This window comes from Chenopodium album, chromosome 26 (genome assembly GCF_948465745.1).
Source record: "Chenopodium album chromosome 26, dcCheAlbu1.1, whole genome shotgun sequence".
Taxonomy (NCBI): Eukaryota; Viridiplantae; Streptophyta; class Magnoliopsida; order Caryophyllales; family Amaranthaceae; genus Chenopodium; species Chenopodium album.
In genome coordinates this window covers 14,733,760-14,757,672 of record NC_137859.1, presented here as the reverse complement: position 1 = coordinate 14,757,672, position 23,913 = coordinate 14,733,760, and the positions used below count along the sequence as shown (strand labels likewise).

General features: G+C 35.8%; 2 protein-coding genes and 1 long non-coding RNA gene across 3 annotated transcripts; 1 reads left to right on the top strand and 2 right to left on the bottom strand.

Moving 5' to 3' along the window:
* The first annotated feature begins 493 nt into the window (after positions 1 to 493).
* Positions 494 to 3,760, top strand: LOC145616229 (sugar transporter ERD6-like 7). The gene is made up of 16 exons (XM_081670921.1): positions 494 to 550; positions 650 to 712; positions 810 to 899; positions 994 to 1,053; positions 1,348 to 1,413; positions 1,599 to 1,674; positions 1,758 to 1,822; positions 1,904 to 1,993; positions 2,082 to 2,162; positions 2,246 to 2,330; positions 2,676 to 2,719; positions 2,802 to 2,864; positions 2,948 to 3,007; positions 3,102 to 3,155; positions 3,409 to 3,523; positions 3,645 to 3,760. The coding sequence occupies exons 1-16, from the start codon at positions 494 to 496 to the stop codon at positions 3,758 to 3,760; spliced, it is 1,185 nt and encodes a 394-aa protein (XP_081527047.1).
* Positions 3,761 to 4,247: 487 nt separating this feature from the next.
* On the bottom strand, positions 4,248 to 18,960 carry LOC145616367 (putative indole-3-acetic acid-amido synthetase GH3.6). The gene is made up of 4 exons (XM_081671078.1): positions 18,662 to 18,960; positions 18,261 to 18,368; positions 10,026 to 10,685; positions 4,248 to 4,929 (listed from the first exon to the last, which is right to left on the bottom strand). The coding sequence occupies exons 1-4, from the start codon at positions 18,958 to 18,960 to the stop codon at positions 4,248 to 4,250; spliced, it is 1,749 nt and encodes a 582-aa protein (XP_081527204.1).
* A 3,516-nt stretch (positions 18,961 to 22,476) lies between these two features.
* On the bottom strand, positions 22,477 to 23,471 carry LOC145618426 (uncharacterized). Its single transcript, XR_014107912.1, has 2 exons — positions 23,116 to 23,471; positions 22,477 to 22,630 (listed from the first exon to the last, which is right to left on the bottom strand). It is a non-coding gene; the product is annotated as an uncharacterized LOC145618426 (long non-coding RNA).
* Between the last annotated feature and the right edge of the window lie 442 nt (positions 23,472 to 23,913).

The window sequence follows — 23,913 nt, the reverse complement described above, 5'->3', positions numbered from 1 at the left end:
ATGAACCAATTCAACTATACTATAAAAAGACGACCACAATTTTTTTTTGTTACACTATGTATTACATATTTACATGTTGATGCAAATAATTGGCTAATTGGAGTTAACACTTTATATTCAGTTAAGGTATTCTTGTTATATTTTGTCATTTAATTACTTTTGCTTTGTAAGTTATTATCAGCAATTTTTTCACTGATAAAAGAAATGGCTGCTGGAAAATACGGAGACTTGTTTGTAATTTTCAAAAGTACGTCTTGAAAATCGTTTTTAAAAAAATCGAATTAAAAAAGCTTAAGTCTGAATTAATAGTCTATGTATCTCTATAGTTTCTAAGTAAAGCCATAAGAAGAATATGGCTGCTAGAAAGGATGTGGAGCGAGGACTTGAATGCGAACAAGATGAGGTACAACAGCCAAAGATACATGCTAAAGAAAGCATCATGATCGATGGCGGATGTAAAAAAGGCAAGGCTAGTAGCAAAGGATATCCATGGATGGTTTACTTAAGCACTTGTGTTGCAGTGTTTGGTTCGTACCAGTTTGGAGCTTGTGTAAGTGTTCTTCCAATTAGTCTGCTTCGATCTGTAAGCTGTGGTATCTTTCTGTACATTCACTCTGATTATTAACTTATGTAATGGGTTGATATTCAGGCTGGCTACTCTTCTCCTACACAGTCTGCAATTACTGCTGAACTTCATCTGTCTACTGCTGAGGTTTGCTGACAGTCTGTTTTTACGTGTAGTTTTCAGCATCGGTTTTGCTGTTGTGATGTGCATAAGATGTTTGTTTTTGTCCCTGATTTTCCTGCAGTTTTCACTTTTTGGTTCTATACTGACTTTTGGTGCAATGTTTGGCGCTATAACAAGTGGACCGATAGCTGATTTTGTTGGTCGAAAATGGGTATGAAGCAAAAAATATCAGAGTACTATGTTACAGGATGACAAACTTCTATGATGCATAAGTTGAATTCTTGTTGAATTTGATTTATTTGCAGGCAATGGGACTGTATGCTGCTTTCTGCGTAGCAGGGTGGTTAGCTATATATTTTTCCAAGGTTGAGATTAACATTCTGTTATAAAACTAAGAAAGTAAGAATAATTACTGATTAATGTAGTTTTAATTAAATGAGATTAATTGTTAAGTTATTATCCTATGAAACCAGGGTACTTTTGTTTTGGACCTAGGAAGATTAGCTGGAGGATATGGAATGGGTGCCTTCTCCTATGTGGTATGTATGTTCTGTTATACTTTGTAATCTTTAGTGTCCTTAATCCCGTTGCATATATCTTTAAACTATCGATTTGAGCTCAACTAAATGTCGGTGTTATGTACTATAATAAATTTACAGGTTCCAATTTACATAGCTGAAATATCACCTGTAAACATTCGAGGAGCCCTTACAACACTGAATCAGGTAAATATATACGACATTTCTAACTTAAAGAGAACATTTTAAGGGAAAATCACTCTTGAAGCATACTTTTCATTAAGCACATTTTAGAATTCTGTCCAAATATACTTTCTAAGGGCAAAGTGGGGGTAATGTAGAACCTTATTGGCCACATTGTTTGCGCTTACTTGCTCTTATTTCTTATACAGGTCATGATATCTACTGGAGTCTCAGTGGCATTTATAATAGGGATAGTAGTGTCATGGAGAACCTTAGCATTAACTGGTAAGGTTTATTAAAAGCGAAACTGATCATTTAGGAAAAGCTAACAATTCAGCCAAGAAACTTATAAATATGATATGATGCAGGACTAGTTCCTTGTGCTATCATGATCTTGGGTTTATTTCTGATTCCGGAGTCACCAAGATGGCTGGTACGAATACATAAACTATAGGTAACATAATATACTCTACATGATCTGCAAGGAAAACTAAGTCGTTGGCTATGGATATAGGCAAGAAGAGGAAATCAGGAGTACAAAGATGCACTTCAAAAACTTCGAGGCCAGAATGCTGATATAACTCATGAAGTAGCTGAGATCCAGGTATTGTGTCAGAAAATTAATTTTCACATTGAAAATGAAATTGTGTAAGCATTTGAATCACGAACTCATGTGTGTTTTTATTTGATAGAGTTGTATAGAGGAGCTCAAAAACCACCCGAAAGCTAGCATATTTGACCTGTTTCAAAAAAAATATCTGCGTTCTGTCATTGTAAGTTTTACTGGTGCTGATAGCTTACTTACAATGTGGTGTAACTGCTCCTTGAGACGATAGTTTAATGGTTGTTGTGCCAGGTAGGAGTTGGATTAATGGTGTTGCAACAGTTTGGAGGAATAAATGGAATGTGCTTTTATGCAAGCAAAATTTTCAAGACTGCAGGTAAAAGGACTTTGTTTAATTCTTCACAACAGAACATGAATGTACTAACAGTCTGTTTGATAGGCGGCAATTAATAGTACTAATGTTAATGAGCTTGTATTAAAATTTTTAAAGAAATTCTGATCATGGCAATGTTACTGTATATACCCCCAAGTATCTCCAAGTTTTCGCTATAACATGTGGAGAAGCATTACCATGAACTTTGAAATGGGACTTACCTTGCCAATTACTTACAAGTTTACCATTAACACCGCTTTTTACTGCATATCAAGCCATCAGTAAAGTTTGAACAACTTTCTCATAAAGTTTTCAAAGATGCCTTAAATCTCATTGCTTTTTCGACAGGATTTTCCCCAAAGATTGGAACAGTTATATACGCTTTACTACAGGTTTGAGGCAAAACATCCCTGTTCCTAAAGGCAGTGATTCCATTATGTCTGTTGTCACTTCCCTGAGAATTATACTCTGCAGGTTGTGATTCCATCTGTTGGAGCAACGTTGATTGATAAAGCTGGAAGAAAGCCACTACTATTGGTAAAGATTACCTCTATCCTTTAAGAAATTACCTTTTGATTATTACATTTGATGACTTGGGAAACAAATCTTATACACTACAGGTTTCGGCGACAGGATCAGCTTTAGGTTGTTTTCTAACAGCAGTTGCATTCTACCTCAAGGTAACTTATGAAATAAAAAGAAACGGAGGTAGTATGACAGTCCACTACTTGAAATACACTTGTAACTATTGAAATGCTATTCTTTGTAAATTAGGTTCATCAGGAATCCACAAAAGCAGGAGGTATACTTGCAGCAACTGGTATACTGGTAAGCAGAGTTTTCGCTGTTACAAAAGAAGCGATATCACAAACCTGCTCAAGAATATTTTGTACATGTCAAGCTCACAAATGCTTCTTTTATGAGTGTAAATAGGTGTACATAGCATTCTATTCGGTAGGAATGGGTCCGGTCCCATGGGTTGTAATGTCAGAGGTAACCCCAAACCATACAAACTATTTGTTCATGTTTATTAAGATAGTAAATGTCAGCAAACAACTGAGTAGTTTTGTATGTATCACAGATTTTTCCGATAAATGTAAAAGGAGTGGCCGGAAGCCTGGCAACACTCGTTAACTGGTTTGGTGCTTGGGCAGTCTCATATACATTCAATTTTCTAATGGAATGGAGCTCATACGGTACACCACAGCTCAACTTTGGATCATATTTACGACTGAAACTAAGCAATATATGTAATATATATACCTTACAATACTATAAACACTGCTCATTCATGAACAAATTTTCTGAACTTGTCAGGTACCTTCCTTATCTTTGCTGCAACTAATGCACTCGGTATCATTTTTGTCGTCATGGTTGTGCCTGAAACAAATGGGAGAACTTTGGAGGAAATCCAAGTTGCCCTTAACGGATAGTGAGAGGATCCATAACAATTTTCAAAGGGAGAGAACAAAGGCATCAGAAACCCTTGTTAGAAATGTGTAAACCTTTACTAGAGAATGTATACAATTATACAAATTTACTGATATACGAATAAGTGCAAAATTTCCTTGACAAAAACTATCAGACTCCAAGAATACTCTAAATACTCAAAAGCTTAAATTAGTGATGAAGTAGTAGTTTAGGACGGCTAATGTACACTAATTTTTTTTAACAATGATCATTATATGGAAGCTTGGTAACTAAAATTTATCACATTAACAGATAGATAGTTCTATTCGTAAAATTTCTTCAGGTTCACTTGGTATTGTAGGCTCTAAACAAGAGGAAAATATTCTCAGAAATCAGAATAAGGAATTTCATTATAAAGTCAAATTGCAACAATAATAAACATGTATAATACATAGAATCACAAATACACAAATTGTAATAATTAAACATGTATGCATCTATTGTTGATGATCAGTTAAAAACTACACTTAAAGCAGAATTCGCGTCCATAAAGTCAGCAATCATTTGACTTCTAATGATATTAGGTGACTTATACTGACTAGCAGGAGCACCATTTTCAACGGCCTTGTGGAGTAACAAGTCGAAAGTACCAGGCTGCACAACAGATAGCACCAAAGTTCCGATTTCACCATTCCTTCTCTTCAATCTATACATGGCTCCCAGACCATCTTCAATAATAGACCGACAACTTTCAAGAAATGAAACTGACTCGTTTTCCTTCTCCTTGTCTAGAAGCATACACTCGTTAGCAAACTCAACGAAGATCTTTACATGTTTAGCTTCCGACTCCAAGTCCATAAAACCGGCAAACTCTACTAACTTCCCAAGTAACAAACTTCCTCCTGCAAGCTCCAAGTTCTGAACAGCTCTAAACAAGTCTTTTTCAGTCAAAATTTCGCTAGGATTTTTAGGAGCCCTCATGACTAACTCCAATTCAGGGGACGAGTTATGGAATCCTACAACTCTTACAACATCACCTAGACGATAACGATATAGTCCTCTGTAAGTTGTCACTACAACTTCATACATCTTTCCCACTTCCACCTCAGAAAAATCAACTGTTTCTGTTCCTGCAAAATCATTTTTATCGTACAAATCGAATGGAAGAAATTCAAAGTAAGCCACTGTTGGGGGCATAACTGTTAAACCAAGCACAAATTCATCAATAGTATTTACTGTGTATTTCATTCATCACCATAGCTTCAATACATGTATATATAATACTAGGATAATAATACCCTATATTCTATCATATCTTTTCAGAAGATATATTTTCCTAAAATATGCACAATAATATCATAACAATAATATCCTAGATATACTAGGATATCCCCAATACCCCCCCTCAAGTTGGAGCATACGGATCATAGATGCCCAACTTGCGGAGTAAAAAATCAAACTTGACTTTTCCTAAAGCCTTCGTGAAAATGTCAGCCAACTGAAGCGTCGTAGGCACATACGACGGCTTTATAAGACCTTCTTTAATTGCATCTCTGACAAAATGACAGTCAGCTTCAATATGTTTCGTTCGCTCATGAAACACCGGATTTTTCGCAATATACAATGCCGACTGACTATCACAATATAGGTGCATGCCACTACCATGTCGCACACCTAAATCTCTTAAAAGTCTCCTCAACCACTTCAATTCACGAGAGCAAGCAGACATAGATCTATACTCTGCTTCGGCAGAGCTCATAGCAACCGTAGGTTGTTTCTTGGTCTTCCATGACACAGGGAGAGACCAAGAAACACGAACCAACCAGTCAACGAACGCCGAGACAACGGACAACTCGCCCAATCCGAATCACACCATCCTTCTAACTGTAGAGCACTATCAGACCTCAGCAGGATCCCCTGACCTGGACTCTTCTTCAAGTATCTCACAACTCGCAGGGCAGCATCCCAGTGCTCTACCCTAGGACTCTGCATAAACTGAGACAAAATATGCACAGAGTAGGCCAAGTCTGGCCTAGTGACAGCTAAATAGATTAAACGTCCTATAAGACGTCTATACTTCTCTACATCACCCAAAAAATCCCCATTTGCCAGAGCTAACCTGTGGTTCTGCTCCATGGGAAAATCTGCTGGTTTTGCGTCAAGCAACCCTGTCTCTGTAATAATGTCTAAGGCATATTTTCTCTGGCACATGAAAATACCCTGCTTGCTACGGGCTATCTCTATCCCCAAAAAATATTTCAAAACACCCAAGTCTTTCATCTTGAAGCAATTCCCTAAATATGTTTTGAATGATAACAAAGCAGATTTATCATTCCCTGCAACAATCAAATCATCAACATAAATAAGTACGTTAAGTTGCATTTCCCCCCTTGTCAGAGTAAAAAGGGAATAATCATAATATGACTGTTTAAAGCCATATTTCTTCAAAGCTGTTGTCAGTTTTGCAAACCAACACCGAGGAGCTTGCTTCAAGCCATACAACGACTTCGTCATTCTAAATACTTTCCCGGAATTATTTTTGTCAAAACCAGGTGGAATTCGCATGTACACCTCTTCCTCCAAGTCACCATGTAAAAAGGCATTATGAACGTCCATTTGATGAACTTCCCAATTCTTCACTGCTGCAACCGCAAGAAATGTTCTAACAGTCACCATTTTTGCCACGGGAGCAAATGTCTCGTTGTAATCTAAACCTTCAACTTGATGATTGCCAAATATCACAAGTCTAGCCTTCAATCTTACGAGATTCCCATGCTCGTCGTACTTCTCTTTGTAGACCCATTTACTCCCAAGTGCCTTTTTACCACGAGGTAAATCTTCCAAAACCCAGGTGCCTTGCTCTTCAAGTGCTCGAATCTCATCGGCCATCGCCTTCCTCCAACCTTCATGCTTCATAGCTTCTTTAAAATTTTTCGGCTCATTGCCACCTGTAATTGCTGCAATGTATGTTCTATGTTTTACAGAAAACCGGTGAGAGTCAACAAAATGTGTTATGGGATAAACAGTACCTGAGGAAGGTGTCGCAGGTGAACGATGAGGTGGAGATGGACTGTTATTCCGAATGGTGTGTGTCACAAAATCACGGTATTTGCTCGACTTGAATTTTTGACGCTTGCCTTTACCCATATTTTCTGTATTTTCAGCATGCTCGAGAGTCTCAAGGTCACTCACACTCGTACCCTCCGGAGCTGCTGCCTGCTCACTGCCATGAGGATCACCCCCAGCTGCCGCTGGAATTCCAGCAGCCTGGGCAGTGCTGCTGTCCTCGCACCCAGCTGCCGCTGGAATTCCAGCAGCCTCGGCAGTGCTGGGCTGCTCATACCCAGCTGCCGCTGGGATTCCAGCGCCCTGGGCAGCCTCGGCAGGCCCTGCCACAGGCTGGCTGCGGTGCTGCTGCTGCTGCCGCAAGCCACCTGTGGCCTTCTCTGCCCGGGGCTGCTCATCAACCTCCTCACACACACTCCTCTCATCGCTCCCCCCTGCACCATCAATTCCCACAAACTCCGAAGCTCGCACATGGGTATAGCTAGGAGTATTGTCTAGAGCAAGGTTAGACCACGGAAATTCACCCTCAACAAATTGCACATCACGTGAGACAAAACTCTCCGTAGTTTCCAAATCATACACCTTCCAACCTTTCTTCCCAAACGGGTATCCCAAGAATACACATCTTCTACTCCTACTAGCGAACTTGTCACCCTTGCTTTGTTGATTGTGAGCATAACACAAACACCCAAATACTTTAATAGAATCATATAAAGGTTGTTTACCAAACAAGATCTCAAACGGGGTTTTGTAATCAAGCAATCTAGAGGGAGTTCTATTTATCAAATAACATGCCGCTTGCACACATTCCCCCCAAAATTTACGAGGTAAATTAGCTTGAAACCGCAAGGCACGAGCTACATTAAGAATATGTTGATGTTTCCGCTCAACACGCCCATTTTGTTGAGGTGTACCCACACAAGAAGTTTCAAATATGATCCCATTAGACAAAAAATAATTTTTCAAGGAATTAAACTCTGTTCCATTATCACTACGGACCACTTTAATTTCACAATCAAATTGACGCTTTACCAAAGCAACAAAATTGAGAAACATGTATTCAACCTCAGTTTTATTCCGTATTAGATACGTCCACACACCTCTTGAAAAATCATCAACTATAGTTAAAAAATAATGAGAGCCACAAGTCGATTGAGTCTTGTAAGGACCCCATAAATCAATATGAATAAGTTCAAAAATACGACTAGCTTTATTATTGCTAATGGGAAAACTACTCCTATGTTGTTTTGCTCTAGGGCATACATCACAGGATTTATTTTTAGAACTTCTAGTAGAACTACTCACAACCGGAAGATGTTGCAATACTTTTTCCGACGGATGTCCCATTCGTTGATGCCACAACTCTGTCGACTGAACACCATCTATCTTCAAAGCCTTCGCCTCGGGAACACCACGGAAATAATAAAGTCCATCCACGCGCTCACCCGCTCCAATCACCTTCCTCGTCATGAGGTCCTGTATAACACAAATTTTGTTAGTAAATTGCAAAGTGCAATTCAATTCATCACATAATTGAGTTGCAGAAATCAGATTGCAATTCAATTGGGGCACAAATAAAACATTATTAATTTTCAATCCCCCTTGTAAAATAACCGTGCCAATCTTAGATGCATTAGCACTCTTCCCATCCGGAAGCCCAACCGGACAATGTTGCACATTAACCACATTCGTCATCAAAGTCAAGTCACAAGTCACATGGTTGGATGCGCCGGTATCAACGATCCAACCTAATTCATCCTTACCCTGCAATTTTGGTTTCATACTGTTCAAATGGTCAATAAGTTGCTGAATTTGGGTAGAGGAAACACCCGCAATAGCAGCCCCATCGTGAGCCGTAGCACTTCCGCCTTGTGTGGAGTTGGAGGACGACTGCCCAACAGTCTTGTTGGCACGCACCTGCTGGCCAGCAGCAGCTCCTCGACCCCCTGCTCTGCCTCCACCTCTGCCAGAAGCCGAGTCACCACGACCCCGACCCCTACTTCCACGAGGACGATCACCCCACCAAGGTGGGTAGCCATTGAGTTGATAGCAGTCCGTCTCATCGTGTCCTGCTCGATTGCAATGATTGCATAATTTATCGGAGCCACTCGTTGAGCGTTGCGGTTTAGTAGTAGTGTCATGTTGAAGTTTGAAAGCCACTGGACTCTCACGAACCTCACCTCCTCGTAAGCGCTCGGCTTGAATAACTTGTTGATACGCCTTATCAACCGACGGTAAAGGATCCTGAGCCAATAATTGACCCCTAATCGAGCCATAAGGATCATCTAACCCAATTAAAAACTGATGAAGGAAATCTTCCTGCCTCAATTTTTCAACTTGAGCCACAATATTACACTTACACGCACCACATGAGCAAGAAGGTACGGTAATATACGTGTGTAACTCATCCCAAAGCTTTGCAATTCTGCCGAAATAAGTAGCCACCGAATCAGTCTTGCCCTGCTTGCATTCACCCAGGGACATCTTCAATTGGCAAATTCGAGTGCCACTCACCACACAAAAACGACTTTTCAAGTTGTTCCACAATAGATGAGCATCATCATACTCCCCAATCGTTGCCCTTACCGAAGGGTCCAACGTATTTGTGATCCACGAGACCAACATCGAGTGAATAGCCTCCCAATCTTCCAGTTTGTCACTGTCTTGAGGTTTCTTGATACTTCCATCAACAAAACCATATTTGCGCTTAGCCTTCAATGAGGTTCGAATAGCCCTCGCCCACTCATCATAATTCTCACCCCGGAGTTGAACCAGAGTAATAATGTTCCCGGGTCCATCACTTGAACCTAGGTGATAAGCCATGTCCATCTTAATTTTTCCACCACCATCACCACCAGAGCCGCCAGCACCGGAGTCACCCGACATCACTCACAACTCAATGAAAGTGGGAAAAAAAAAATGAACGAGAAGATACTCTCACAAACTCTCAAAAAACAATCGTGCGTTAATTATGAAAATTAAACGTACAAAAGAAAAAATTAGACCTTAACTAGGCTCTTGATACCATGTTAAACCAAGCACAAATTCATCAATAGTATTTACTGTGTATTTCATTCATCACCATAGCTTCAATACATGTATATATAATACTAGGATAATAATACCCTATATTCTATCATATCTTTTCAGAAGATATATTTTCCTAAAATATGCACAATAATATCATAACAATAATATCCTAGATATACTAGGATATCCCCAATAATAACGAAACGTGTAAGCTCAGGGGGTTGCATAATATCCATGTTGATACCTACACAACATTCTGAAGCAAAATACTCTCCACCTAACAACGGAACATCTCCTGCAAAATATTTCAGTTTCGTGTAATACTGTTGCATACTTCCTGTAGTAATACACCTGACAAATCTAGCATTTGGCCATAACTTACCAATAACTCCTTCCCAATTCTTTTCTTGACAAACTGATCGAACTCTATTTGCGATTTCTTCCTCAGGCCGACAGAGAAGTTCATTAACAGAGTCCCTCATCGCGATATCAGTAATTTCAGAACTTACAGTCCCTGATTCAATATCATTACAAAGCTGCTCCCACTTGGTCTGTAGAAGTGAGAAGGCCTTAATCAAAGATATAGCATATGCTGCTCGAATGGAATCGATTACCTCAAACTTCCTTAGGCCACATAGTAGATGACAGTACACCTGCTGTTGTAGATTTGAACCCTTAACAACTTCAGCAGGGGCGATACACGTAGAAAGAAACTGAGTCTGGCTTTCTTTACTGCCTGACAAAGGTGTTGAAGATGCAGCCATTGCTTTGAACCCACTTTTAGTTAACGTGATATTTCCAGCATATAAAAACCAGAGGCTTTTATTGATCGATGGCCTTGGGGGAAACAACCTGTAAATGCTCGATCGATATTAGATCATTTTTGTACATCCTACATAGAAACGAGTATGTAAAACTAATGTCTATTCAATTGCATCTTGTTCAATCAGATTCAGTAGTGTAAGTACGTAACCATATGCATTTTGGAATTGTGCTCCAAGTTAATATGAAAACAATCCGATGACAAATATTAAGGGTGCAATGGATGATGCGTAATTACGTAGCTTATTTGAGTTTCTTGAATAAAAGAAACAATCTTTAAACCTTTCTTGGATTTATTATATGATTATAGTTGTATGTATTCGTTTTTCTTGAGGAAAAATGAGTTAAAAGAATATTTGTGATATAATGATAGAACTCCCAAGGCTCGGTTGAGAGGCAATACTTGAAGGCTAAGCTCACGTTTTTCATATGATAATCAAAACTCAAATCTCTCTTGAAAACGTTACAACCTAAAGCCCTTTATATAGACAAAATAAACGATGGAACGTTTTAAAAACAAAAGATAAACTGATTTTAAAACTAAATCTATCATAATAATAGATAGATTATTACTTATTTGGAAATTTTGCATTAAACCACCTTTTATAACCATTTTTTTTGCAGGAAACCACCTTATAAAATTTTTTTCGCAAAAACACACCTTAATCTGAAATTTTTTTGCAAAGCCACACCTTTAGTCGGAAAATCGACTTTGACCTTGTATTCCGGGGTAGACTCGACCACGTGCCTCACACTTGATGCTCTAAAACCACTAACCCTCCCTTTTCCGGCACCCAACCAATTTCCCCACCCACTGTCGGCACCGGGGACCACCTCCCTAGCTTTGCGCCGGTGATCTTGCTCCCTTTCCTTTCCCCCAACCTACGAATTCTCTCTCATCTTCTTCCAGCTAACCACCATCACTTCCTTCACTCTCACCACCCGAACCCCAAGATCCACCACCACCCACTTTCCTAAAGCACCAACCACGAATTCTCTCTCCTCCTCTTCCTCCTAACACACCGTCGTTCAATTTAATGACCCAGAACCAAACTCCGCCGTTCGTCAACCGCCATGGATGTTGCACTTCACGAAGGTACAGGAATGGGTTCGAAAATTGGGTTTAGGGCTTGAGGGTTGGGTTTAAGGACGGGAATGGGGAAAGGGAGGGGATGCTGTCGCCAGCGACGAAGGAAGGAGGTGGTCGCCAGCCAACTGGAAGTGAGTGGTTGGGGGAAAAGGGAGGGTTAGTGGTTTTAGGGTGTCACGTGCGAGGCACGTGGTTGGGTCAACCCCGGAATACAAGGTCAAAGTCTATTTTCTGGCCAAAGGTGTTGCCTTGCAAAAAAATTTAGATTAAGGTATGTTTTTGCAAAAAAAAATTATAAGGTGGTTTCCTGCAAAAAAAAAAAATGGTTATAAAAGGTGGTTTAATGCAAAATTTCCTTATTATTAACAAAAGTTATAATTTTAATGGTTCTTATACGTATCCTCTAGATATGCATCATACTCCTCCTCTTGAAAAAAACTTGTCCCAAGTTTTAGCAAGTCATGGAACCAAGATATCATCCAAATCAATCGAACATGAACCAAAAGATTGCGTCTAGTTTATCCAATCACAACACATATAATGCACCACGATGTTCAATCGAATGAGCCAAGAACATAATTGATGACACACCTTTGTCAATGCAATTTAAATTATTGAAATTATCCGTGAAAATATTTGCATCCCAATTATTGTAGGAGTTTATAGGTACTACGCAGCGGAAATAACATATATGAATCATATTCAATAAAGTACCTAATCCCAAGAATCACATGCATAACACACAAGACACATAATCATACCTTTGAAGCGTGAATTCCACGAAGCTATTCGACAGGCAAATCAGGGAGAGAATAGAGCCCCAAGTGTTGCTCCTCTACTTAGTCCACGAGATTCGAACGAGCCGTCCACCAATACTAGATTGGTCGAGTGATTGAGGAAAACCGCGATCACCACCGCACGAACCACCACCACCACGAGACACCACCGTGCGCCGGGAGGAGGAGAGAGCCGTGAGAGAGGGAGTATGAGAGGGGGTTGGTTTCGTGTTTGCTAATTAGGGTTTGATCTAAATGATCAGTTAATTCCTTACATGCAAACCTAGACACCTAGTCTATTTATAATCTCATTATAATTAGACTAGGGCACGAAGCCCAATAGCCTCTCAAAGCCCCTACATGGCCGGCCACCTAGAGAGATGAGGCCCATGATGGGCCTCGTCCTCTAATGCTCGATCTAGCCCCTTTGTGTGACCTTATAGGATCCGTCCAATTGGGCTTTGGCCTATTTTACTAGTCCAAAGATCGTAAGTACCTCTAGCTATGGCAAAACGACGACCCAAATGTCCGGACTTAATTATCTCCATAATTTGATCCAATTATATATCTAGTAATTGCACACGACGAAGACATAACTCCTTCAATTATCACCATCAAAGGAACTTATACTTTTTGATTCGAACTTACATACCACAAATGTAACCTCCTCGTCAATGAAACTAGACAAATATACACTTTTGTGCTCCATAATTTCTTTTTCTTCCACTAGTTGCTCATGAGATTGCTCTAAAACTGGATTTGTAAGATGATCACTTGGTAAAGATACAATCTTTTCCTCAACAACAATAGGTTGCTATACTTTCTCTCTCTCACAAGATATATCTTGTAAACTACATTTCTCATCACGCCTTTGGAAACGTGCGTCAATTATGTCCAAGCAGTCATTGAATTACTTTATTTCATCCATAATTGCTTCAAATAAACTTTGATTTTCCATGATAAAGTGGATGAGAAAACACAAAATCAGTCAAGAAAATTAATCGAAAGTGTGAGGACCAAAACCCCATCAAAACATCTCAAAAAACAGCTAAAAATTTGCGAAAAGCTAGAACTATATGTCTCCAACACTCTACCAAAATTTAAGCTAAAAATTCCCAGCCAATAGGTTGCAGTTTTAATTTTCCTTAGAAGAGTAAAAAATTGCCCGATTTTGACTAGTTTTAATCAATGGACCTCTGCTTGGATTATTTGCACATCATAACATGTACGTGCTCTCGGTTGCATACATTAAAATATCAAATACGGAATAGTACAAAGTTGTATATTGTGATCGATCTTTGGCAAGTTTTTAGATTGAACCGGTTGTACGCTTGTACCTTATGCATGGTACAACTAAGGTTATTTACGTGTCCATGTGCTTGTATCTTGTGAGAGTGGGAAAGAAATTGGATGTAACCTTTAAATTACAATGAAGAGATTCATCCATAGATTTAATAGGCATTCAATCAAGTAATCATTAGGTCTATGGAAAGTATATGGAGGAAGCATTATATAAAAAATTAGTTTATCATGAGATAGTGATTAAGCCACTACGGTTTTTTCACCAAATGTCATTGAACTTTTCTAAAATTCACCAAATACGCTCAAGTTTTTCAAAATTCACCAAATACCACTGACGTTTGTTAATATTCACACCATGACCTCATGACGTTAAAGTTCCGTTAGCAATAAAATTTAATTCACCAAATACCCTAACTTTGTTAAATAATTACACAAAATACCCTTATTTTTAGAAGTACAACGTCTAGCTAGTTTGAAATTTAAGGAAACTAGCCGTTAGTTTTGATTCTCAACCTTTTTTTGCATAAATACTCGATACAAAATATCCCTCTCTTACACAAAAGTACTTATACATTAAGGTGGGGGATTTATATTGATAACTCATGGCGTTAAAAATTTGTGGTTAAGTAAATAAGAGGGATGCTTTGTATCCAGTATTTATGCAAAAAAAGGTTGAGAATCAAAACTAACGGCTAGTTTCCTTAAATTTCAAACTAGCTAGACGTTGTACTTCTAAAAATAAGGGTATTTTGTGTAATTATTTAACAAAGTTAGGGCATTTCGTGAATTAAATTTTATTGCTAACGGAACTTTAACGTCAGGAGGTCATAGTGTGAATATTAACAAACGTCAGTGGTATTTGGTGAATTTTGAAAAACTTGAGGGTATTTGGTGAATTTTTGAAAAGTTCAAGGGCATTTGGTGAAAAAACCGAAGCCACTAATTCGGGTTAACTAGTCCTAATAAGCGAACTATTCATGTGTAAGGGTACTAATTTGGAGATTAGCAGAAGCTTTTTTATAGTTCGGTTTCACTTTATTTTATGCTGATATCTATTTTTTGAGGTTACTAATTATTACAATACTAAGGCCCCGTTCTCTTCACCTTATTTTTGCTGAACTGAAATTATTTTTGCTAAACTTAAATTATTTTGGGAAATTCTCTCTGGTAACCACTAACTATTATTTTTTCTTTTTGGTAAAGTCTGAAACTTTTGATTATCAATGGTAATCACAAATTAATATTACTAAGCAAATGGTAATTTGAGTTAAACAATTTGTTAATTTCTTAACCATAGTTAAGATATTGGACTACAAAAAGACACAAATGCCCCCATTAAAATTATTTTCTTCTTCCTTTCTCTTTTCCCTCCATGATTATTTCTTATTCCTCCCCGCTGCACTTCCATTTCCAGCCACCCCCGCCCTTGCCGACTCCGTTTCTTGCACCCCACCACTGTCCACCTCCCTTCCCCTCATCCCCCGCCGCAACCCACCTCCCTTCCCCGCATCCCCCGGCCTAATTTACTAACACAACACAAAAAAAAACCCCTTAAAATTAATTTAAATTAAGCTCCAATTTGATTGTTAGTTAGCAGCCATGAAATTATCTAGAAGATGGAGGAAAAGGACCTTGAAGTAGATTCAAGGGTAGCAGAGAAAGAGAAGGACAGGGCCGTCTCCGACAATTTGGTGGCCCTGTTCTAACTTTTAAAATTGGGCCCTTCAATTTTGGAGGACTATTTTAAAAGGTTAAAAATATTATTAATATAAAATGGCTTTTTTTTTCGAGTACAGTAATACAAATCATTATAGAGCTTAAATATTCATAGTAATAAGTTTAAAAGCAATTCAATAAAACAACAAACAAAAACTTTTTATTTAAAAAGTGTCATCCTTTTAATATTTTTTGAAGCAAAATCCACAAATATATCTTCATAATCAAAGATGAATTTTTAGGTTTAAGTTTGAAAATGATGGTCTTTTACGAGGAAAAAGGTGAATTTGTAAGGTTATAATTTTTATTTTTTTAAATTATGGGGCCCTGATTTTGGGGGGCCCTGTTACGTGTATGAGAAAAAACATGTCTAAAGACGGCCCTGGAGAAGGAGGAGGACGTGGTGAAGCATAAGGGGTTTTACCCTAAGTTATGGCGGTTCTCACGGTGGTCCCTCTACTGGACGAGGAAGGCTCGTCGGAAACGCTGATGGGATGGGCGCAGACCGATAATGGCCAAAATGGTAGTTATGGTGGAGGTCAAGTGGAGTTGACGGCGAATCTGGTGGTTGCTAAGGTTGTTTCCTACACCATACTAAGGGCTAAAGGTGAGGTGTTCATCAATGGAGGGAAAGGAGGAGAGTTCGAGAAGGGTGATGCTACTGTTAGCGGGTCTGGCGGCAGTCCAAATTTTCTGGCCAGAAGGGGTGAGCTTCGTGGTGGGTTTGCAGGTGGATGAACCCTCGATTTACGGTTTTGGTGGTGATGAGAGAAGAGAGATGGTGTCGGTGGTGGGGTCTCTGGCGGGGGAGGGGTTTTAGATTTTCTTTTTCTGATTTTTTTTTTTAATTAGTTGAAGGGTATTATTGTAAATTCATTGTTATTTAATCAAAATTAACCTAAGTTAATCGTTTAATGATGATTTATTATCATTAACATTACCATTTGCTTAATGATTTTAATTCGTGATTACCATTGATAATTAAAAGTTTCAGACTTTACCAATAAGAAAAAATAAAAGTTAGTGGTTACCAGAGAGAATATCCCAATTATTTTTGTTGAACTGAAATTAATTTTATTGAAGGGAAATTATTTTTGCTGAACTGAAATTAATTTTACTGATTCCATATTGTATTTCTTCTTTGAAATTACTGATTTTTACTGAACTGAAATTATTTTTACTGAACTGAAATTATTTTTGCTTAATTGAACTTATTTTTACTGAACTGAAATTATTTTTACTTAATATTATTTTTTTAAGGTGAAGAGAATAGAGCCTAAATAGAATTCACTTTTACTAAATTGGATTTATGTTGAATTTAACTTATTTTTAATAATTGACTTTTTTTAGTACACTACAATTATTTTACACCATATTAAATATTATTGGGGAAGAGAACATGGTCATATGAATATATTATGACTTCTAGGAAGTATATGTCAATACGGTCAATCAGTATCTGTCAAAGATAACCATAATCCTTTCAGAAAACAATGCTCCCTCCGTCCCTAAATTACATTCCTCCTTTCTATTTTTGGTATTCTAAATTACATTCCTCCTTTCTATTTTTGGTAAGTGTTTTTAGTTAATCAACTCTCTTTTTCTGTTTTATATTTAATGCTTTCTCACTCATCCTTACCTAATCTCACTCATAATCCTTGTGCCAAATTACAATGAATATGATTGGTTAAAAATTTTCAATTAGGAGCATATGATTGGTCCTTTTTTTTTACAAAGGATTGATGACATGTCATAAGTAATAACTACTCAATATTTGTACTTCCCATTGCATTATCTAATTAAGTAATTATTGTATTTGTCTTACCCTTCCCTCCTTAATTCCCGTGTATATTTCCAAAGACGAATGTAATTTAGGGATGGAGGGAGTATTTCGATGTGATATGAGTTATCAAGAATTACATATACATTGGGTAGTGGACTTTATTGCGAATGAACTAGCCACTTTTTATTGACAATGTCCTTTGGAAATTGATTCACTTCTTGTAATAATAAGTTCTCTCTATTTGCTTGAATTGATATTCTTTTACACTTAAAGCGTGTTTTGATTTACAGAGCTGGGCTGAACTGAACTGAACTGAATAGAGTTGAAATAAATTGTTTATGAGAGGAGGAAATTAGGAACGGATCTTAACATAACTGATTGAAGTTGAACTAAACTGAAGTGAAATGAAATTATGCTGAAGGGAACTGGTCAAGCCCTTAAGTAGATTAGTGATAGTAAGAGATATCTTATGAATTATGATAATATATATATTAATCTTGAAAATGTTTTTCTTTTATGAATATCTTAAATAGAATTAATTTGTATCCATAATCGCTTTCTCACTCTCTCGTTTTTTGTGAAGGGAGAGTAGTCTAAAATTAAGATATAAATTTGATAACGTTAAATGCGTCGCATGCAATAAAAAATAATTACTACTCCGTATTAATTTATTTTAGGTAAGCCGTAAGCATTGACGCATTGTAAAAATAAAAAAATAATACTCCTAAAAATAAAGTTTAATGAACTTGCTTCGAAAAGGACATAAACCAAACCAATTACTGTATTGCATAATGTATAAATCAAACAAAGGCAGACAAACGAATCATAGTACTATAGTGTATTTTATGTACAAGTAGTTTGTTTCTTCGTATTTTGTTTTTTATAATTTAAAAAAAATAAAAAAAGAAAAAGCAGTCGCAAAGTCGCAATAGGTATACCTGCGCTGGATGGCAGAGCTGCCGTAATGAGCTAAAAAGGAGGCGGCTTTGGAAGATGCTGAATCGTAATATGGTATCAATTTTTGCTTCATTCCACTTGTCCCTGAGCTTTTTATCATCCAAATAAAACGTTTGATCAGTCCGTCTGATAAGAGACTAGTTTTATTACTAAATTAATGTACTACCGCGTTACTATTTGATCTACACGAGTTCATTACCATCCCCACTAATCATGTTTAATCTATCAACGATAAATATTCTTATATTCTATTTTAAATTTCTCCGGTCAAATGAAATATTTAAAACAAATATAAATAAATCAAGGGTAATAAAAAGTTGTTTATTTTAAGACAGGATAAAGACGGAATTAATTAAATAAAGATGGATCATAGAATGTTTACCTTAAAAAGAAACATATAATTGGATCAAATGAAAGAAAATGCCATCCATCAACATCGTCATCAATGATACCCTCGGCCATCCGATTGATGTGATCGGCGTAGTCATCGTATGTAGACAGCGGCACAAGCCGCCGGAAAGTCTCCGCATCAAAATGATCATAGGTGTTGCCGAGGTAACGTTGGAGGTATCCAACTCTACCGTTAGTTCTAAGGATGGTAGCAAGAGTCTCTTGTTGGTAGCGTTTGGCATTTATGGTTGTTTCTTCAATCTTGTTTATAAGATCATCAACTTCTGCCATTTTTATGTTTAGTTGATCTTTAGGACAAGAATGTTTGTATATAGTTAGAATTTAAAGTGGTGATAAATTATTATATTAGGTGTGTTGACTCTCATGATTGAATTGAATGGTGCACCAACATTCAATTGTGTATGCCCCTCATGTTAGATTTGAAAATTATTAAAAGACGGAAACATAATCAACAACATATATATATATATATATATATATATATAGGGGAGGGCTCTTGTGAGAACACCTCCCTTATGTGAGAACTCTCTCTTATGTGAGAATAAATCTGGGTCGTTGATTAGATATAATCCAACCGCAAAAAACATGCCATTAGTAATGGCAATTTCGTAATTTCGTTTGCTGAACCCTCCTCCTTCCTCTTTCATGTTGTTCATTCTCTCTCTAAAAATTTCAGCAGCTTTTTCTCTCTCTCCCTCTACATACTCCTATTTCATATACCTCTTTGGTTGTCTCTCTCTCTCCTCCATTGAAGGAGCTTTTAAGCTTTCTTTCCTCCATTGAAGGAGCTTCGCTCTAAGCTATCCCTCCTCCATTGAAGCCACTTCTAATTAAGGTAATCATCATAAATCAATTTCACAATCTAGGGTTTAAATCAATATGTATAATTTCAAATTTGGGTCTACTTTTCAATTATTTAATTTTTTAACATTATCTTTTTAGTTTGATGTGTTCAATTCTTCATTCGATTTATGAGTTATAGATAATTTCCAGGCATTAATGGATGTTCAGGAAATTATTTAATTAATTTCACATTTTTATATTTTTGATGTTCTAAATATTTGGTTTCATGTTCTGAAATTAGTGGATTTGTGTTTGTTTATGTAAATTAGGTTTGGATAAATTTGATTCTATCTTTATAATTAATTATACTCAAATGGAAACATTTTATTGTTTGATAAATCTCTTTTCGGTGAATATTCTCGATGTGCTTTGTGTGAATTTCCTAAGCAAGACTCTCGGCATGATTGACAACCGATATTTAGAATATAAAAATTCTTTTTGGCACAAATACAACAACAAACCGAAAAATTTGGTAATATCTATCTGTCTCATTTACTTGTGCTTAGAATCAGATATTCTAAACATTTATTTCAATGTTCTAAATCTTATATCACATGTACTAAAATTATACTCATATGTTCTAAATCAGTTGCTTTAAAAAAAATTCATGTTCCAAATAGTACTTATGCTCTTAACATGTTTACTTATACATTCTTAATATTTACCAGTTTTTTTGGAATTGTACTCCGTATGTCATTTTCTAATACTTTTTTTAATGTTTAATTTTTAGTTGAGGGCTTTTGCCGTGTTCTTGTCAACCAAGAGATCAAAATGCGATCAAGAGGTTTCTAGTTTCAAAACTAGGACATTAAAAAAATGAGTTAAAGAACCAATGGTAACAATGATAATTGCGGCGTGTTTTTGCTTAAACACATGGAAACATATCATGGTGAGAAAGATATACCAAGTGGGATAGTGGATCAAAATTGAATGATGTAAGTTTGTTTTATAGTATTACGCATGTTCATATGTTCTAAATTTTTGTACATATGTTCTAAATTTAAACTCATAAGTTCCAAATTGTATGATGTAAGTAGCAGATTAAATTGAATCATGTAAGTTGTGTATATCTAATTTTTTTTTTTAAAAAATTTTTTATAAGGTTGTAAAAAGTAGGATAGTGGTTATTAAAGTCTTTTATCTTATTATATTGCAGATCGATCAAATGAAGAAATTGAGGGTAGATTTTTGTGCTAAAATATTATCACACAAGGAAAATGAGCTACATCAAGAGATTACTTCAAGATCACGGAAATGGGCGAAAGAAAATATTTTGTAATATAATTTTAGAAATAGCATGTAAAATTTTATATAGTATAATTATATTTTAAATTGTGCCTTCACTCGAACTGTTTTTCAAAAGGTTGTATTTGAATATATAAGTTTGTCTTGTCTTTCTTGTGATCTACTTCATGGCTGTGCAAATACAATTTATTATATATTAATACTCATATGTTCCAAAATTTTACCCATATGCTCTAAATATTAATGTCAAAATATATAATGTTATATAAATTTTTATTTTCTAAATTGTTATTTAGAAATCCTCTTAGAAAAAAACAATAGCATGTTATTGTAAACTATTAGTCATATGTTCTAATTTTCTTACCCATGAGCCCATAAGTTCTAAATTTTTATACATATGTTCTAAATTATTACTCATATGTTTTAAAATTTTAACCTTATGTTCTAAATTATATGTTTATATATGTTTTAAATTATAACTCATTTTTTTATATTAAAACTCATATATTCCAATTTTTATTCATATGTTCTAAATTTTTAGTCATATGTTCTAAATTTTTAATCATATGCTCTAAATACTATTGTCAAAATATTACTCATGTATTTAAGAACTAAGAATTTAAGTGATTAATGTTAATCATATGGTCTAAATCAATATTTTGAAATCGCATTGGAACCATACACCACACAGGATTACCAATTATAACTCATATATTCTAACTTTTTAGTCATATGTTCTAAATTTTAATACATATGTTCTAAATTAAACTCACAAGTTTCAAACTGTAATCATTTCTATAATACAAAAAAGTGTTATTCAATACACAAATTCAAAAAAATGTTCCAAAATTATTAAGTATCATCTAACTTTTTTTAGACAATTTCGAATATCGTGGTGACTCAATTCCCCACAACCTTTGCATAGCCTCTTTTTTTTTTCTGATTTCGTTCTACTGCCTTTTCTTTGTCCCACTTTAGTCTTTTCCCACTTCCAGATCTTGTTTCAACATTTGAAGTCTCTACAGATCTCGTTTCAACATTTGAAGTCTCTACAAATCATAATTAATAACCTCCAACATTATCATAACCTCCAAGTATTTCCTTCATCATTCGAAAAGTTTTTACAGGGCCAATATTCACCTATTATAGGCACAAAAAAGTTTTAGAACATATTACACTACTACAAAAAAGGCCTTAGAGAACTGTTATAATAGGCATTATAGATCGCCTTAGAGGCGTTCTTCTGCTAAGCGATCTATAAAGTATATAGAACGGGTCAGTGAGGCGTTTTATATACTAACTAATAGAAAACGGTTGTTAGTCACAACCGTTCTCTTTTCCCTTCTTTAAAACGTAAACTAAGGAAGGAAAAAAGAACGGTTTAGGCTACTTAACCGTTCTATATTGCATTACAATATAGAACTGTCAAGTTAGATAACAGTTCTCTAATGTATTTTTTTTTTTAAAAAAATAATAATAAATCCGGCCATATACTTTCTTGCTACTGTATTATTCCTCTATTTTCCAGTATAATATAAATTCATGATCCTGTATGTACAACATAGATTTTACTACGTAGTATAATAAAATTAACCAAAATCATAATATTTAATTTTGAACTACGAATGAGGTTGAATATCTACTAAACTATAAACATCACCAATCAATAAATATTGAAATTGTTGAAGTAAAAAACCGAGAACCAAATGAAAACAAACTTTATTATCCTTTGTATTTAATTAGTTACATCTCAAGTACTTTTGATACAATTCAAATACAAAAACGAAGAACATGATACTGGAAAATGAATCCATGATCTTTAAGAATTTCTTGTCCTTTACGTCCGAGTAATCTGTTGAAATAAACAAAAAAAAAATATAATACAACACAAAATAAAAGTTAAAAGTAGATATTTATATAAGTCATTGACCATAAAAATAATTCATGTTTAACAATAATATATTCAATCATACTTTGCCGACAATAAAACAAAACATTTAAACACAAAATTGTAGATCATCACCATCATTTCAAAACTAATCATCACAAACACAAAAATCATAAATTCAATTCATATAATCTGACATTAATCGGTCAAATGAACTATCAACAAAATGAAAACCAAAACATTAAAACAGATCTGGGAAAAGAAGAACAACAAATAAGACATAAACGGTTAATAATAAACTATAGAAATCCATCGATCCTAAAACCACAACCCTCACAATCACAGATTCAAATGAAAATTGATGCTCATATGAATTCGACAATCAAATCTAATTATAAAGAAATTAAGGCTCATATGAAATTAAAGAGAAGAGATAGAAGTTGACTTGCTTGATGAAAATTAGGCAGCCATAGTTGTCAAGGAAGAGAGAATTCGATGAGTTTTCTCTTAATTGCTTGTTGTCTTGCCATTGTTGAAGCTCCAAATTAAGGTTGTTTTCCAAGTAGAGAAGGTGATAGAGATGAGATAGTGTTAATTGGAGTTAGGGTAAGAGCAATGGAAAAGCTTTAAACTAGATCTGAGTAGGGAGAGAGGGAGAAAGAAAGAGATAGAGGAAATTTTTAAAGAGAGGGAAGAGAGAAGCCATGAACGGCTTATGGGAGTTGAGACTTGAGAGAAATATGATGGGCGTTCAAACCGGCCCACAAGGAATAGGGTTTTGCTATTTTTTTTTTAATATGTTAAAATCAAATAGAACGGTTAACTAAGAAAGTTAACTAAGAAAGGCGTTCTATATAGCAAAGTCACAATTTAAAAAAAATAATTAAAAAATCAAATAAAATGGTTAGGTTAGATAGGCGTTGTATAAAATCCTAGAGATCGCCTATCTAAGTTAACCGTTCTCTATCTTGCGTTTCTTATTCTAGTTTTTGGTGTAGTGTTAAGAAACTTTTGGAACATGTGAATAATATTTTAGAACATATATATGAGTAAAAGTTTAGAACGCACTGTAAAAATTTATGAAAGAGATACCTTAGAGTTATCAACAATCATTTTTTTTGTGCAAAATGTTCATCTTTCTTCCTTCTTTTTGAAATAGATTACAACTTGTTGTGTAGAGGGGATGAGTATGTCCTTCGTGAAACTGTGTCACTATATACTTTTCATCTTCACAATGTTTTAGAACC